The 17,160-nt window shown below is 49.4% G+C and overlaps 1 protein-coding gene across 1 annotated transcript in view; it reads left to right on the top strand.

Moving 5' to 3' along the window:
• The window catches only part of Xkr6 (XK related 6), a 203,282-nt gene that overhangs the window by 162,794 nt on the left and 23,328 nt on the right, over positions 1 to 17,160 (top strand). The window contains 1 exon segment of the mRNA XM_032918317.1: positions 16,599 to 16,795. Coding sequence (XP_032774208.1) covers positions 16,599 to 16,795 — 197 coding nt within the window.

Below are 17,160 nucleotides of genomic sequence, written 5' to 3'. Positions count from 1 at the left end.
GGAAGGTCCTGCTTTATCTCCTCCCATTACTAGGCCTCTAGTCCCCACCGGTCTGTCCAACCAGGCTTGTCTACATTACACTGTCTAGAGAAGAAGGAGGTGTGGGACAGCCTGGGGAAAGCGGAGGAGGATGTGGTAGAGGCCCAGATAGGAACAGGCTGAGATCTGATCCCCTCCTTGGGCTCTACCTCCTTCCAGCATCTTCCTTACTCCAAGAACCTCTGGTGCTTGTGGGAAAACACAGCCCATAAACTCTGGCCCATGCACTTGGGGGACGTGATGCCGTTTACTTCCATTGTTCTCATCTGTAAAATGGGGACAGCTTCAAATGTACTACATTAAGGACAGTCACTCTACTGGAAAATCAACAGTATCTCCATTGGCTTTAGCTCCTTCATGGCTGGGCAAGCCCTGGCTCTATGCCTGGCTTATGAGGGTCCTGACTGCCTTTGCTTTAGGGCATGTCTGTGGACAGTTATGTCCTCCCTGGATGCAGGAACAGGGAGTTGAACCCCTGGATAGGAGCCTAGACCGAAGGCAGTACTGTGCTACTAGAGGTCCCCACCTCCCTTTTGCAGGAGAATCTCAAGGGCCATGTATGGTGGGGACCTGGAGAAGGAGCGGGACACAGCCACATGGAGGTGTACCAGGAAAGCCAGGGGACAGAGGCACACAGTGAAAAGTGGAAACTGCTAAGCGAGCGTGTTTTCTTGTTTTGCTTTTGTTTTATTTTGAGACCAGGTCTGTTGTAGCTGAGGATGACCTTGAACTCCTGATTTTCATACTGAAATCATTTCTTCAAGCTCAGATCCAGTGGTCTCTTTCCATAGCAGTGTGAGCATTTGAGTTGAGTTAGATGACGCCTTTGCTGTGGCTGGTCCCACCCCAACCCTCATGGCCCCACCATGTTGATGAGGTCATCCAGATCCTGCCAAGGGAACCTCAGTTACTGAACAGTGGGTGCTCTCGATGGATGGGGACCAGAGAAAGGGGAACCGAGATGGGATTTGGGCCTTTTCTGGAGCACAGGAGACCACAGGCTTGTTTAACCTGTTTCCTGAGGTTGCACAGTGCTGTTCTCGCCCCATGCCTAGACCGCTGGGATTAATACTATCTCATGTCTGGTTTGTTCACCCTAAGCCCCACCACCACAGATCAACTAGTATCAGGACTGGGGGAAAAAGACTAAAAATAACTCTGGTTTGATGCGGTGCACATGGGCTGAGCTGGCAGCTGGCCCCTCCACCTTCCCTCAATGTCGATAGCTCCTCAGCTGGTGTGCGTGTTCTCAAGTGTGTGTGTGTGTCCTCTCAAGTGTGTGTGTGTGTGTGTGTGTGTGTGTGTGCTCTCGAGAGTGTGTGCGTGCTCTTGAGAGTGTGCGCTCTCGAGCGTGTATGTGCTCTTGAGTGTATGTGCTGTCTCGAGTGTGTGTGTGCTGTCTCGAGTGTGTGTGTGCTGTCTTGAGTGTGTGTGTGCTCTCAAGAGTGTGTTTTCTGCGTGTGTGCATGCACATGTGTGTTTCACGAGTGCATCAGCCTGACTGTTTAGGGTTCTAGAATCTACCTTCATTTTCGGGAGAGAGCCTGTGGTCCCTAGTCCTGTGGCCTTTGTGGAGCTGTCTAGACCTGGCCTCTGGCATAGTTTTAAGGGGTTGGGAGGTGAGACTTGCGCACAGTTGTTCTGAGAACAAGATAACCACTAGCTCTGGAGGTTCATGGCTGCTGCCCCGCTTGGAGCTGAAGGACCTGGATCCGCTCCCTCTCATACACTGTCTTCTTGTCTCCAGTTGCTAAGTGCTGAGTGGTGCTCATCCCAGCACTGCCTGCTCTGACTCAGCTCTTGGCCCACTCCAGCTACCCATCTCTGGGAACATGTGTTGCCTGTGCTCAAGTCCAAGGCCGCTGGCATCTACTGGTCATAGCAGCTTTCTATCAGAGGAGACACAGGCTTGCTCTGGCACACTGACAGCATAAGTACTCCAAGCTCCTAGACGCTCCCTCCTTGGGGGCTAAAATGTGTCAGAGAGGCATCTCTGTGCACAGGTGACTCTGTTATGGGGTGAGTGTGAGGTGAGGGTAGGGAGAGCTGTGGGAGCATGGATAGGCACAGGCATGCCACACAGCCATGCAGAACAGCTTGAATCTGGCTGTCTTGCAGAGACACAATGTTGTTCATGGGAGTGAGAGGTGTGTGTCTGTGTGTGTGTGTGTGTGTGTGTGTGTGTGTGAGAGAGAGAGAGAGAGAGAGTCAGACAGAGACAGACAGAGAGATGTGTGTGAGAGACAGAGACAGATAGAGAGATTTCTAGGCAAGCACAAAGGGCTATACATCCTGATGCATCTTGCCTTGGTTTCTTTGCCCTGTATCGTCCAGGAGACCATATGAGTTAGGACAGGTGCTCAAGATGGAAGAAGAACCCAATGAAAGGAAGTCTGTTACATTGAGGCGCTCATGGTCAAGGCTCCTGTGCTATCAGCATTAGAGAACAAGGACAGGAAATAACAGGGGATTAAGGCATCTTGAGGGAGCCCAGCCTGCCCAGGGGAGGATCCTGGCAGAGGGAGGGTAATGACCAGAATTAACCGCTGTGAGGAGTCTAGAGGTAGAGAGGCATCAGGAGGGGAGGGGTGCATGCAGGTAGGAGTAAGTCATGGGATATAGCACAGGCCCACAGGTGACAAGATCTGTGCTGGCCTCCATTTTCTCTGTAAAATTGGAGTAGCCAAGGGCTCTGGACAGGCAAAGTGCCTACAAAAGCCAAGTAGCCTCTTGCCTCTGTCCCTAAAACCCTGTCCTCTCTTCTGAGCTGTTTTCTCCTACTGCTGCCACACAAGCCACTGACTCTGGTCCTTTGAGCTTGAGATGTGCTCAGAAGTGGACAGGACACATATGACGGAGATTCTTCCCCTTAGAGGACACAGATCTGAGAATGCCACACTTTCAAGCCACTGTGACAAGTTGGACTTCCCAAGTCAGCCTGCACAGGAGGGGAACTATAGCAGCATGGACCGGATTGTAGGGAGGTGAGACCTGGCCAGTTGAGGAACCGGTGAGCTCAGGTGCTTTGGTGACCATTAGCTCCGCCATTTTCAAGAATGAAGACTTTGGTCACGTGTGGTGGCACACCCCTTTAATCGCAGAACTTGAGAGGCAGAGACAGATTTCTGGGTTCAAGGCCAGCATGGTGTGTTCCAGGCCAGCCAAGACTATATTGTGAGATCCTGTCTCAAAACAAAACAAACACCAAAACAAAATGAGGACAGGGTATCATATACTCTGGAGATCTTTTTTCCTCACAGTTGATTGCTAAATAAAGAGGGCCTGTTTGTGGTCCAGTTTCTTGTAGGGGCTCACAGTGCAGCATGGTTTTGGCTTTCCTCTGAGACTACCCACATCCCCTATGAGGGCCATGACAACAATGAATAGCTAGGAGCAGGTACTTTGTGAGGTAGCAGGGACAGGCAGATCTCCCCCTCAGCAATCCCGATCCGCTGTGGATATAAGGCTGTGCAGATGTGACCATGTCTACAGGCGTCTGTAGGAATGTGTGCTGTGAGTAGTGTGTGTGTGTGTGTGTGTGTGTGTGTGTGTGTGTGAGTGTGCACTCTCTGTAGACAGTGCATGTAGAGTGCAATGTTGGAACATTTGCGTTTGGAAGAGAGCAGCATGTGTGCTCTGTATGGGTATTATGTATGGATATTGTGTATGGGTATTGTGTATGGATATTGTGTATGGGTAGTGTGTATGGATATTGTATATGAATATTGTGTATGGGTATTGTATATGGATATTATGTATGAGTATTGTGTGCATATATTGTGTATGGGTATTGTGTATGGATATTATGTATGAGTATGGTGTGCATATATTGTGTATGAATATTGTATATGGGTATTGTGTATGGGTATTGTGTATGGATATTGTGAACACTCTCTGTGGAGCATGTCTTTTAGGGAGTAGTCAGGTGTGCATATGTATGAAAGAATATGTTCGTAGCACCCACATGGGACAAGGGCAGAGCCACCATGGGTAGCCCCACAGGCACGGCTGCATGTGTTCAGATGTACACAGCACAAAACCATTTTCAAAGCAGCAAGGAGCCCTGCAGCTGGATACTTATTATTAACTTCAGAGAAAAAAAATCCTGTTCTGCCTTTGAGGTTATCTGCTGGGTCTTTTCAGAAAGAGACTAAACAAACAGCTCTTGCTGTGAAAAGGTCAGCCCACTGTCCTACAGGTTGCGTTGCTGATGGTGGTGACCTGGGACAGACCATCAGGGGCCCGCACGTTGCTGTGGCCTTGGGCTTCAGAGGCCTCCCTCCAGGGCTCTGGGGGTAGCAGGTGACGCTGTGCCTGATGAGCTCAGAGTCCTGTGGGGCCCTCACAGAAAGCCCCCAGAATCTTGGAACCCAGTGTCTCCAACCTTCTCACAGCCTCCATAGGTCCTAGCAGCTTAAGGAACACCCAGACAGCATGGCCATGCAGACAGAAGGCTCTCAGGGAGGAGGCTGGGCCTGGAGCCCTGCCCTTCTATTTCTGTCCATCGGTGAAATCCTACAGGGTCTTCCTGAGTGCTGGATACTGGTAAGGACTGAGGATCTATGGAGGTGTTAGCTAGATTGGGTCTTGTCCTTGGATCTTAGGACACCACAGGGAAATCAGATCTTAATCTTAGATCACTTGGATCTTCAGCAATGCCCAAGTTCAGGTATAGCATCCGGGTGAGCTCTTTTTGTCCTTTAAGCTTCCTCATCTCCAAAGGAAGGTCATGATACTGGACTCGTGAAGGTAATATAGACAGGACAGGGGCTGCCGTGTGCTTCAGACTCCTAACTGGTGGTGCCAGCTCTTATGACTGGACATCAGATACCCTGCTACTGTCTGTCACCAAGCACAACTTACAGGCGTTTCTGCATCTCTAGCAGGAATGATATGTAGGATAGCCTGAGGCAGGAGGAGAGGTTCCCTCTACCACCCGATGTTGAGTACTGCCCCAGGAGCCATCGAACCTTCCTTGGTGTGTGAGAGGCCTGGTTTTGGGTGGCCTAGCCACCGTAGCAGCAGAGACCATGTTCAGGACCTCGCCTGACTCCAGTTCTGACATAACATCCTGAAGGAGTTGGTTTCATAGTGATCCAGACCCCAAGGGGACAGGCCTGAGCTGGTGGCTTGCGTTGGATTCTCTGATCCCTCCTGTTGCCTTGAAATTGGAGCAACTGCTTGTATCTGTGACGCCAGCCAACAAGGGAACAATGTGGTTTGCTGATGAGGGGCTCACTAACCTATTGCAAAAGGGAAATGGTTGGTGCCTAAGCTCCCAGTTGCCACGTGCAAGACCCCTGCCAGCATCTTGGATAAGTGGATCTTCAGATTGGTGAGAGGTGTTCCAAGGCCCTTGGAGCCTCTTGACGAGTGTTTGAGTTTGTATCTGCTCTGTTTCCAGTTGGCCGTTTGTAGGAGCTGTGAGGAGAAAAGTAGGCACCACCTCTGCACAGCTCAGCCTGCACCCAGAGAGCCTGCTTTGTCACATCGGGTCACAGGAATTCAGGGCCTCTTACACTCAGTCTCTGTTCAGCAAATTTCCAGTGACTTCCTGGGGATGTATGACCCCTGACTGACCCTTGATCACTAGAAAGCTACAGTAACCTCTATGGGGATGGAGCCTAGAGACAGGCATTCGTGCCCCTGTGGACAGAGAAGGAAGGTAAACCTGAGGGGCTCGAGTTCTCCTGCTTTCCCCTTCCTCTCTTCCCTTCCTGTTTCTGCATCAACTTCCCCATGCCTGCTCAGTCTTCCTCCTTCCTTCCTTTCTTCCTTCCTTCCTTCCTTCCTTCCTTCCTTCCTGCTTTCTTATTTCCCTTCCCCCCTTTCCACTCCACTTTGACTCTGTGACAGTTCAGATGACAAATGTTTTCGCTTTTACAGTTGCGTCGAGTGAAATCACTCCACACGTGTACCCATATTTGGAACTTTGAGTTTTGCTCTTTTCCTGGGCTGGCAAAGTGCAGTTCCACCCACTCTCAATGCTGGACAGTGGGCAGTGAGCCACAGCCACCAGAGAAACGGCCTGCGTTCTGGAATGCACGATGTTGCTAGGCTGCAAGCTCCAGAGGTCAGGAGTGTCTGGTGCATTTTGCCTTATGATACTTTTGGGGGAGGGAGATGGACCTGCATTGTTAAGTATCGAGCATCTCTACAATAGCCCAGGGATGGATCATCCATGCACTGAGACCCTGGTCCCTGCCAGGACAGACCCTCCTTTGTGCACGTGGAAGCACACACTTCCCTGAGGCCTCCTCTAGCTGCAAGTTAAATTCACTACGACTCACACACATGCTCCAGGTCTTCCTTGGTGCAGCTAGAAACGGGGTTGCATCTAGATGGGAACCCCTCGCTTGGCCCCTTGAAGTCCCACAAAAAGCGAAGGTCAGGTAATAGGGGGCCAACTCTATGACCTATAGGTAGGGTGGAGTCCCAATCCCAGGCACTGACGAGATGGCATCCTGAGAGCTTCTTGGTCTCCAGAGCTCGGAAGCTAAAGCTGGCCAAGCCCTGGGTTGGAGTAGGAACTTTTGGACCCTGGGGACTTTGAAGAGGCTGAAGACCAAGTTGGAGTCTCAGCCTCCCTTTGAATGAACCAGATGGGGCCCACGAGGTGGGCTCCCAAGAAAAGCAGCCACTAGATGAATGTGAAGGCTAATCATCGCTAAGACCACTCAGTTTGTGTCACCGTCCACACAGATAGCAAGATGGTCTCCCGTCCAGAGCAGGTTTGGTTCAAAAAGACAGGCCTTCTAGAATGAGACTGTTGTTGGGGATCCTCTCGATGGCCTAATACCAGGCCAATTTATTCCACTTAAGGGGGGCGTTCAGTTAAGAGGTGTGGCAGTACCCTACAGTAATCTTGCTCTAAGCCATGTGGAGTCATCTCCCAGGCCAGTGTCTAGGGTTAGATCCAAAGGTTTTGTTCAAGAGCAAGTGGATCTAGACGGGGTAGAGGTGGTTCACCTCGCTCGCACCTTCCTAATATTTCCTTGCCTGCCAGGCCCTTTGCTGTCCTTGGACATGGAGTTGTGAGTTCCCAAGCTCTGATCTGTGCTGTAGGCAGGAGTCTGTGGACTTGTCCCTGGGAGAGATGGGAAGGCTCTAACCAGTTGGCATTTGGGGACAGACAGTGTGCCATCGCCACTGAGGTGCGAGCTTTTCTCCAAGGGATCCTGTTTGTTTTACATTCATAATTTGAAAATTTTTAAATTTTAAATTAAGAAACAGTCTCTCTGTATTGCCTAAGTTTGCCCTGAACTACCAGGCTTAAGCAATCCTCCTGCCTCAGCTTCCCAAGTGGCTAGGACTACTTGGGAGCACACGCCAACATTCGGTTTCCGGAATTAACTTAGCAGATAAACACAGGATGCAGCTGCCTCACAGGAGCCCAGACCCAAGCTTTATACATCTCAGTTAGCTTCTATACAGTTAGAATGGCCGCCCCGAAGCCGTGAAGTTCCCCTCACTGCCAGTTACATTTTTTATTCACTTGCCCACCATGAAGAAAGAAAAACTATGGCCGAGTGGAAACTAGGAAACAATAGCTTTATTTCCTTTTTCATGACTCATGTGTCCCTTTGCCTATGTTACCTCTTTTCTCGTCACCTGATCTTGCCCTCTCGTGGCCCCCACCTCACCTGTTTACTTGTGTGTGTGTGTGTGTGTGTGTGTGTGTGTGTGTGTGTGTGTGTGGTAGTCTAGGATCCACATATTCAGGAGCATGAGAACATGTGGGGTTTTTTCCATCCCTTAATCTTCGCTTTCCACATGCCTCCATTTCCTGCAGATGCTGTTGCCTCTCTTCTTAGAGCTGAGTCATACTCCATCTCGTGCGGAGCATGTTTTCATTATCCGTTCATTGGTTGATGTGTGTCTAGGTTGGTTCTACTTCCTTGATCTTTTAAATGGAGCATCAACAAACAAGGGTGTTCCTGAAAAAGAAACCATGGAGAGAGCTCACGGTGCTCAGGAAAACATCTACTGCTACACCTTACACATGGCTACTATCAATTTTTACGTAGAATTGCAGAAGCAAAACACTGAGAGAGAAACCGTGAATCAGCAAACAGGATAAGATGAACAGACTGTTTTCAAAAGGAGAAACACAAATGGCCAGTTATGTAAAGTGTTCTGCATCCCTGGCCATCAAGGAAATGCACATCGAAATACCACCTTCGAAATGCGGATCTGAGATACCACCTGGACCCCTTAGAATGGCTGTCACCAAATCTGACACAATTGGAGGGAGAGGCTGTGGGGATAAAAGGGCCCCTTCACTGCTGGTGGATGAGCACATTAATACACTCGTTGTGGAAATACATTGGGAGATTCCTCAAAAGGTTAAAAACAGTGCTAGCCTATGATCCAGCCGATCCTCTCCTGGGCATGTACTAAAGAACTCCATGTCTTACCACAGAGATATTTGTGCATCTTTTAAAAAAAAAAACAATTATCCTTTAACTTCTGTGTTGATTTTTGTTAAATTTTAAGGAAGTGACATCTGACACGCACATCCCAGTACCCTCTCTCGCCACCATTTGCTAAATCTCTTCCTGATGAGCTCCTCTCCCACTCTCATGTCTTTGGTGCTGGTGTGTGTGTGTGTGTGTGTGTGTGTGTGTGTGTGTGTGTGTGTGTGTGTGAGAGAGAGAGAGAGAGAGAGAGAGAGACAGACAGACAGACAGACAGACACACAGACACACAGAGAGACATAGACACACACAGAGATACAGACACACAGAGACATAGACACACACAGAGATACAGACACTCAGAGAGACAAAGAGACAGAGTCAGCGAGACACAGACAGAGAGACAGTCACAGAGTTTCAGTAGTGTTACTTGCACAAGTGTGGGTCTGTGGTTATTCCCTGAGTGAGGGGTGAGGGTAAGTCACCAATGGTTGTAACACTGAAGACAGCGCAGGCTAAGTTCTTTGGAAGCAATGGGGTTGGTGGACATTTTATCCCAGTCTATATAGCCTGCCATTCATTTTCTGAGCGTCATGTACAGAGCAGGTTGTAAGAGTCGAAAGTTAGCCAGCTTGGCTTCTGTGGTCATGTAGAGCCTCTCCTGTAATGCAGGGTCACAAGATTGTCTTCGTTTCTGGAAGGTTCCTAGTTTTTTATATTGCAGCCTGTGCTGTGTTTTAAGTCGGTTGTCACATAAGATCAAATAATCATCCCACATCGTTGGGAAGAATTTCTTTTGCTGTTAAACTCTATGTGCTCCTTTGTTGGCAACCAACTGGCCTTGCTCATGGGAATCTGTTTCTAGACTCCTACTCTCTTTGCCAATATTGTCTCACTTACTATATCTTTATCTTAAGTCACAGCAATCAGACATTGTGAGTTCTTTAACTTTGTTTCACAGTCATTTGGGCTATTTTAGGTCCTTTGTCATCCACATACATTTTATAATATGCTTATCTACACTCAGCTGCAAAAACAAAAACGTGTAAAAGTAACTTTTATTTTCCTGTGAGGCTTACTCTGTCTGCTAACCTAGGCCGAGTCCTGGAAGCTTCTAGCCTCTATACAATCTAATCTATGCCTAGAATGTTTTTGGCCTATAACCCTTGCTGCTGGATAAGCTCGCCCTTTCTAGCTCTTTCTGAACTCTGGCTGGCTGGTTCAGCTCAGCTGTTCTGCCTCAAACTCTTCTCCATGCTGAGTAATTCAATCTGGCTTCTCTGAACTGCTCTGCTTGGCCTCACACTAACTAAACCTTTTCTAATATCCTGCTCCTTCTCTGGCTTGTTCTGTCTTTACCTGTGTCTAGCTTGCTCTCTCTTCAATCTGTCTCTGTAAAACTCTCCCAGTAAAACTGCCTCCTTCTCCCTCTCTGTTGCTCTACGCTTCCTCTCAACTCTACTGCGCTGCTCTCCATGAACTCTACTGTATTCCTGTGCTGCGCTCTCTTCTCCTGTGCTGTCTGTCTTTCCCTTAAGTAGCTTCCCTTTCCTCTCTCTTCTCCTGAGAGTTGGGCATATCCTATTCTGTCAAATCTTTCTCTGGTTCCTCACTTTTTCTGCCACTCAATTAGACATCACTTTCAAACATGGCTGCTTCCCTCTGTAAACTAACCTTACCTTCATTGTTTGGGATTAAAGGTGTGTGTTAAGGGCTGAAGCACGCCCTAGCTAGAAACATGTTCGAATATCCTCTAACAGCAACAAACAAGCAAGCACACAACGTTGCTGGGAACTTTCTCGGAATTATGTTAAATCTAGTTTGGAGACATGACATGGCATAAGGACACTCACTGCTCCCGAAAAGGCTACAGTTCAAATCTGAAGTTGGGCCATTTGCAACCGCCTATTCCAAAGGGATCTGATAGTGTAATCACCCTGCTCGCCTGTGTGATTACACACACACACACACACACACACACACACACACACACACACACAAATGATAAATTTTAAGAAAAAGAATTACATTAAGCCTTTAGATTAGAGGGAGTGGTGGTAGTTACTATCTCAGTCATACGCATGGCTGTTGTATGGCCTTTGGTTTCTTCTAACATCTTTTACCCATCTTTTACATTCACTATACAAATCTTGCATGTCTTATTAGATTTATTTCTAATAATTTCATTTTTGGAACATATAAATGGAATTTTTATTTAGAATTTACAGCTAAGTTATTTACAGAAGCAGTATTGATTTGCGTCTGCTCACCTTGTTCTAGGAGATGTTCCCTTGTAGGTCCTACAAATGTATTTGTAAACTGTTAGCTCTTCAGTCGAAGCCTCTACCAGTTAGAGATGGGTTTACTTCCTCTGTGGTCTGTTCGTGTCTTCTCTTTATACCTCTTTGTCTTGAGCTGACGAACTGGCTGCTCCTTCCAGCATGGGGTGGAATGAGGGTGACAGCAGACACCATTGCTTTGCCCCCGGTCCTCAGACAAAAACATTCAACCTTTACCATTATATGTGGTGTTAATTGTGTGGGTTTATTAGTATCCTGCATCTTCATAAGATTCTGGAATTTTTGTTCTGGGTTTGGTTTGTTGAGTGTTCTTATTATGAATGGTTGTTGGATTCTGTCAAAGATGTTTTCTGCCTGGGTTAATGTGCTGTGTGGGTTTAGCTAATGACAGTTTGCATTCATTGAATTTGAAAAATGGAACCAGCCTTCCACGTTAGGATAAACTCCATCTGGCTTTGGTGTACCATATATGTATGTGAATTATATAAGTATAATAATATATAATGATATATGGTATATATTATGTATATGTGTAATATGTGGTATTAATATATTATATGGTTATATAAGATAATATATTATTGGATTTGACTTGTAGTCTAGTCTCATTTGCTATGATAAAGCACTTTAAGCAAAAGCAACTTAGGGGAGGAATATGTTTATTTGACCTACAGTTTCAGGTCACAATCCATCACTGAGGGAAGTCAAGACAGGAACTTAAACAGAAATTTGAAGCAGACGTCATGGAGGAATGCTGCTTGCTGCTCCAGGATAGTTAGTCTCCTTACACAGCCCAGAGCCACCTGCCTAGGGAATAGTTCCACCTATCGTGGCCTATACTAATTGACAATCAAGGCAATCCTCCAGAGCCATGGGGGCTAAAGTCAGAGGGGAGGTGTAGCCCCTAGCCAGCAGCCACATACCTCATGCTCTCTCCTTTTTTCATGGGGACTGTACGTTCCAGGCTTTCATAGCCCTTTAGAGGGGCAAGATGGTATGCATTCATTACTTCAACTTGTCCTGGGACCCTACTCTGGACAAGGCATCTTATAGACAGGAACCCAGGCCTCAGAGGGTAGACAGACTGTAATAATCAGAGCAAGGTGGACTGTGTTCAAGAGGAAAGGACAAATGGTCTGCCTGAGAGCTGTGCAGGTCTGGACTCCAGAGCCCTGGGCCCAAAGCCAGACTGCCCAGGTGTGACATTATGCTCAGTTCTTTATGCAGCTGGGTAAACTGAGGAATGGATCTTCGCCTCTGAGCATCAGCTGGCAATCTGTGAGGTGAGGTGTCGCTGCAGACCCCTTGTAAATGGTTGTGAGGACTAAGTGAGTTCATGTTCTCAGCTCATTAACTCAATACAATTGCTCAGAACCTTGCCTTGCACTCACATCCGGGTATAAAGCCTGTGCTGTACTTTGTGCACTGTGAAGCCACACTTGAAAAAAAAAAAAAAAAAACGATGACATAAAGGACTTGCACGAGTTCAGACTTTTTCTGATGGGTAAACCTAGGGTAGGAGAGGATAGGGGTCGGGGTGAGAGTGCAGCCTAGGGAAGAGATAGGTTTAGGGGCCACGCAGCCCTTCGGTGTGCAGACAACCGCAATCTCCTGGCTCTTACACTGATCACTGCGAGATCTGGTGCTGCTAGAGGAGGCACAGTGTGACAGGAGGTGACATAAGATGAATAGATAGTAAATCCAGAAACAGCCGGTGGACGTCTTCTCTCCTGGGCTGCCTTCCTGGTTCAAGGCAGCTTTCTAGAACCTGCAGGGGAAGGGGAGACCTTGCCACCCACCAGTTGGGACTCCGGTACAAATTGACCAACATGCACTGCAGTTCGCAGGTGGCCCTGCACCCAGCTCTGCCGCATAGGAGGGCGCAGGCCCTAAGGTATGAGATCACCGGTGTGGCGCCTCCTTCTTGCGACGCTTAGGGTCTGGCGCCACCGTGTGGCTACGGGAGGAAGACACCTACAAAGGAGATAGGCAGTCTTCTAAGCTGAAGGAGGATCTCTGGTCTCAAGGCTTGGACGCCTCAAGGACTCGGGAAAGATGTGGCGTCCTGTCACCTGCTCATTCCCCACAGCTCCTGGGATTGAGAGGGAGGCAAAATCTATGCAGCTCAGTGAAGAATGCAACATCCCACCTGCTTTGGGAAATGGCCTGATCCATGTCTCCAAGAAATGTCAGGGTCCCACATACTAGAGGAAGTGTTTGGCACCATGCTGAAGGGGACACTTCCCAAGGCAGAGTCAGATTCAGGGACCCCTACACACACTCTCCCAGAATGATGGCGACAAATCGGTTTAGACTCCTGTCTTGGGGATCTGGTCTATAAAGTGAGCTAGGCTATGTCTGTATGCAGAACTAGTTTATTACAAGCCAGCAAACAAACATCCCTCTGTTACCAACTGGAGACCAAGACTAAAAGACTGAAGAGAGAGTAGCCAGCTGGGTGTGGTGTTCCACAGTACTCAGGGAATGGAGCATCAGATGTTCAAGCTTATTTTGTCTATGTAGCAAGTTCAAACCCAGCCTAGGACATATGAGACCCTGTTTCAAAAATTCAGAGCTAGGAAAGGGAGGAACACATTTGCTCTGTGGGCTGAGTATTTGGAGGTCCCAAGCTCCACTGATTACCAGGAAGTGTGACATCTAAACCTAGGTGCCTTGACCAGGGGACAGGTTCTGACTTTGCTCCTGCCTCCCCTGACAGAGGGAGTTTCTTTCTGCACCTTGGTACAGGAGGAGTGAAGCAAGTTACCTGTGATGGCCAGACTTGTTCTGGTACTCACTGCTACAGCACTGGGTCACTCCTAAGAGCAGAGAGGCAGAGCTGTGGTCTGAGCCTAGCTAAGAGAGGTGGGTCACAGGCCTCTCTGGTGTGGGTCCCTGCATCAGAGTAGAGCTAAGTTTGAGTCAGGAATACCTCTGGTTGATGAGATACACAGCAGACTCTGCCAGACATGCAGCTGCTTCCTGAAGCAGCATTCAGATTTGGCTTCCTCATTCCCTCCGGCCATTAGGAAGACAGTGGCTCCTCCCAGGGTCCTCCCCCAACCACTTTGATCATCACCTCCCCCTCCACCCCGCCATGTCCCAGTCAATGGTATCTTCCAAACTTTGACCTCTTTGACCTCCCTCTCTTCCACTTTTTTCAATTCCTCCCTCCCTCTCTTTCTCCTTCTCTCTCCTCTTCTCCCTCTCCCACCTCACCCCCCCTCTCTCCTGTATTTTCTTGTCTGTTTCCCTCTCTCCTTCTCTCTTGCCTCCTTTCCTGGTTGGATCCACAGGCCTTGTATTCCAGTGTCTGTCTCTTCTCAATCCCTTCCCTGGTTCCTTGATATTGTAAATCTTCAGAAATACCTGGAATGTGGCAGCAACTCACAGGAAGTGCGAGATCACCACAGAACCAGAATTTGGTACTCAACTTCAGTTTCCCTCAGCCTCAGTTTCCCCACTTTTGGAATGGTGATAAAGAAGCCCTGCTTATAAGGCAGCTGAAAGGCATGGATGTGGCCTGGCACGCCTGACCCTTCCCCAGGCACTCCCTGATAGGGTCCACTACAGTGCTGTCCTGACCCTTCCAAGCCACCTATAGTGTATACAGGCCCATCGTCCATCCTGACATATAAAGTCTGCATCGTCCATCCTGACATATAAAGTCTGCTCACTGCAGAGATGGGTCTAGGGAGAATCTGGTGTTAGTCCCTACTTCCCTATGGGGAGGTCCTTTCAGGACACCTGAGTCTCCATCATGAAGTCTCTTAGGATCTGTGGGGAAGCCCAAAGCTCGTGTGTGTGTGTGTGTGTGTGTGTGTGTGTGTGTGTGTGTGTGTGTGTGTGTTCCAGCTGGGACTGACCTCGGCTGCATGGCTAGTGAAGTTCACAGCCTCTGCCCAGTGGGGCAGGCCTCGCAGGCCATTGAGCTTTCATCATTCAGGATCAGCATACAACTGCTGTTCTAGAGTGAGGCCCGCCATTTTGCAGCTGGAGGTATGAGCACTTTACAGTTTTAAACTGTGTTACAAATATGTGCCGTCCAGGCTGCCTTTAGACATGGGCATCCATCTGTGCGCCTGCCCTTGGGTGATGCCTTGCGCACTGCTGTGAGGACAGTAATACTCTCATCCATCACTTGCCTTTGACTTCAGCATGCTTAGGGTCTGCCATTAAGACGTTGTGAGCATGTAGTCCTGCCTGGAGTCCTCAACCCCGGAGAACAGGTTTTCCCATCCTGGTTCTTCCACAGGTGCTGAACCAGGCAGTGAGGTATAGCAGGGTGCCGTCAACTGGTCCCTACTCAAACAGAGTTTCTGTGCTCCAAGGGGAGGCAAGAAAGACAGATGAGAAAGAGGGTCTGAGAGAACAGAAGAGCTGTTGAGATGTTGAAGATGAGATGAGCCCCTAAGCCCCGAGGAGGGCTGAGGGGATTATTCTGAGCACTGGAGAACCAGCTGCAGAGGGGAGAAGCTGCATGCACTTTGGAGCCTTCCAAGAACACTCTGGCTGTCTTGTGGAGAAGAGTTCTCGCAGGGCAGGAGTGGGCAGTGTGTGCCAGTGTCGATGCTGCGGAGAGGACACAGAAGATTGTCCAGCAGGCTCGAGTGGGCAGTGCCTGAGGGTCACTGAGCCTTGTAAGGGTTGTCAGCCCTGTGCCCTGTCTGTATGGTCCTAGCTCAGGAATATGTGTCACTGTGGGTCACTGTGGGTCACTGCGGATCACTGTGAATCACTGTGGGTCACTGTGGGTCTGTTTTTGATCCTGACCTGTAGAGCTGTGCTTCTGACCCCTGTGTTTGGGCAGGACCCTATCGAGACAAGTCTGCCCACATCCCGGACTTTTCCTACATCTTGGGCCCCACCCATAACTGGACTGTTGCTTACATCCAAGACTAAGAGCTGGGCTTGGTAGATCCACAAAATCCTTGGAGGCATTTCTGGTGGCAGTGTGGCTCACACAGGAGGAATGCCCTCTACACATGTGTGCTCAGTAGCCACCCTGTGAGGCACCCTCACTGGAGAAGAGGGCCTGGCACACTGAGCCAACATCAACACCACACAGTTCTCAGTGCTAACCTGTAAGCCCTGGTTCCCCAGCTAGACCTGCTTCCTTGGGCTCTTGCGGCTCCCCACAGAGTCTGGTTGTCCTCTTGAGAAAGGCGTCAGTAGATTTGTGACTGTCCAGGCACATTGCCTCCCTTGTAGTCTCCAGGTCTCCCTGATGTCTATGTGGTACATCCAGGCCTTGTTGGCCAATGACCTGGGGCCAATGCTTGCCCCTCCATTCAGTCATCTGAGCCTGTGCAGGGGAGGGAGGTAGCCTTTCAGAGCTCCAACAGGTCCCTACGGGAGAATGCCTACCTCCTCCCCATGTGGGTATGGTCATCCAGTGAGTGGTACTTAAGGTATCACAAGCTAGCCTCTTTCCTCTCTAGAGGAACAGAAGTACCAGCTTCACTGGAATGTCCCCCACCTCCACCCTGATCCTGAACCCCAGGAAGCCCATCTACACTGTGAGCTCATCTGAAATGCTTAGTTGATGGGCCTGGAACCTCCTTTACCCAATGCTTCAATTTCCTATATGTATAAGTACAGGCCAGCATGAGGAGAACTGTCCTGGGGTCCCTCATTGGCCCAGCTCCCTCCAATGGCTGGACCCCCATGCCTCACCACGTTATCCTTTGGAGCCCAAATCCCATCCAAGCCCCTGGAGAGTCCTGAAAGGGGTTGGAGGATGTCAGTGCAGGAAGCTTGGGCTTTAGTGGGGCTGGTTGTGGTCCTTCTATACCCTCCAAGCCCTACCTACACATGTGCTCTGTCCCATGTCTCCCCACAGGTATATCCGCACCATGTACCTGGGGATTCAGAGCCAGCGGCAGAAGGAACACCAGCGGCGCTTCTACTGGGCTATGATGTACGAATATGCAGATGTCAACATGCTGCGCCTCCTGGAGACCTTTCTGGAGAGCGCCCCCCAACTGGTGCTACAGCTCTGCATAATGATCCAGAAGAACAGTGCAGAGACGCTGCCCTGTGAGTGCCAGCCCTCCGCTTCCCCGGTACCGCCACCATCACCCAACCCCGGTACCGCCATCATCACCCAACCCCGGTACCGCCACCATCACCCAACCATCACCCCACCCCCCACCCCGCTGCAGCTGCCTCATTTGCCTACATGGCCTGGGCGTCCTGGCTCTATGTCAGCTATCCAGACTCAGCCCCCTTGGCATCCCTGCTCCTGGGCCACTAGGTTTATAAGAGCGGGGTTTCCATGTGCCGCTGGGTAGCAGAGCCAGCCTGCCCTTAGCAGTTCAGAGTCCTGGCCCCCTAATAAAGTGTGAGACCCCCATTGGCTTGCCCAGGGCCCTGATGTTTCTACATCTGTGGGATGGGAACAA

The sequence above is a fragment of the Rattus rattus genome, chromosome 12, assembly GCF_011064425.1.
Source record: "Rattus rattus isolate New Zealand chromosome 12, Rrattus_CSIRO_v1, whole genome shotgun sequence".
Classification (NCBI taxonomy): domain Eukaryota; kingdom Metazoa; phylum Chordata; class Mammalia; order Rodentia; family Muridae; genus Rattus; species Rattus rattus.
The sequence above is the reverse complement of the archived record's forward strand: the minus strand, read 5'-3'. Positions and strand labels throughout refer to the sequence as shown.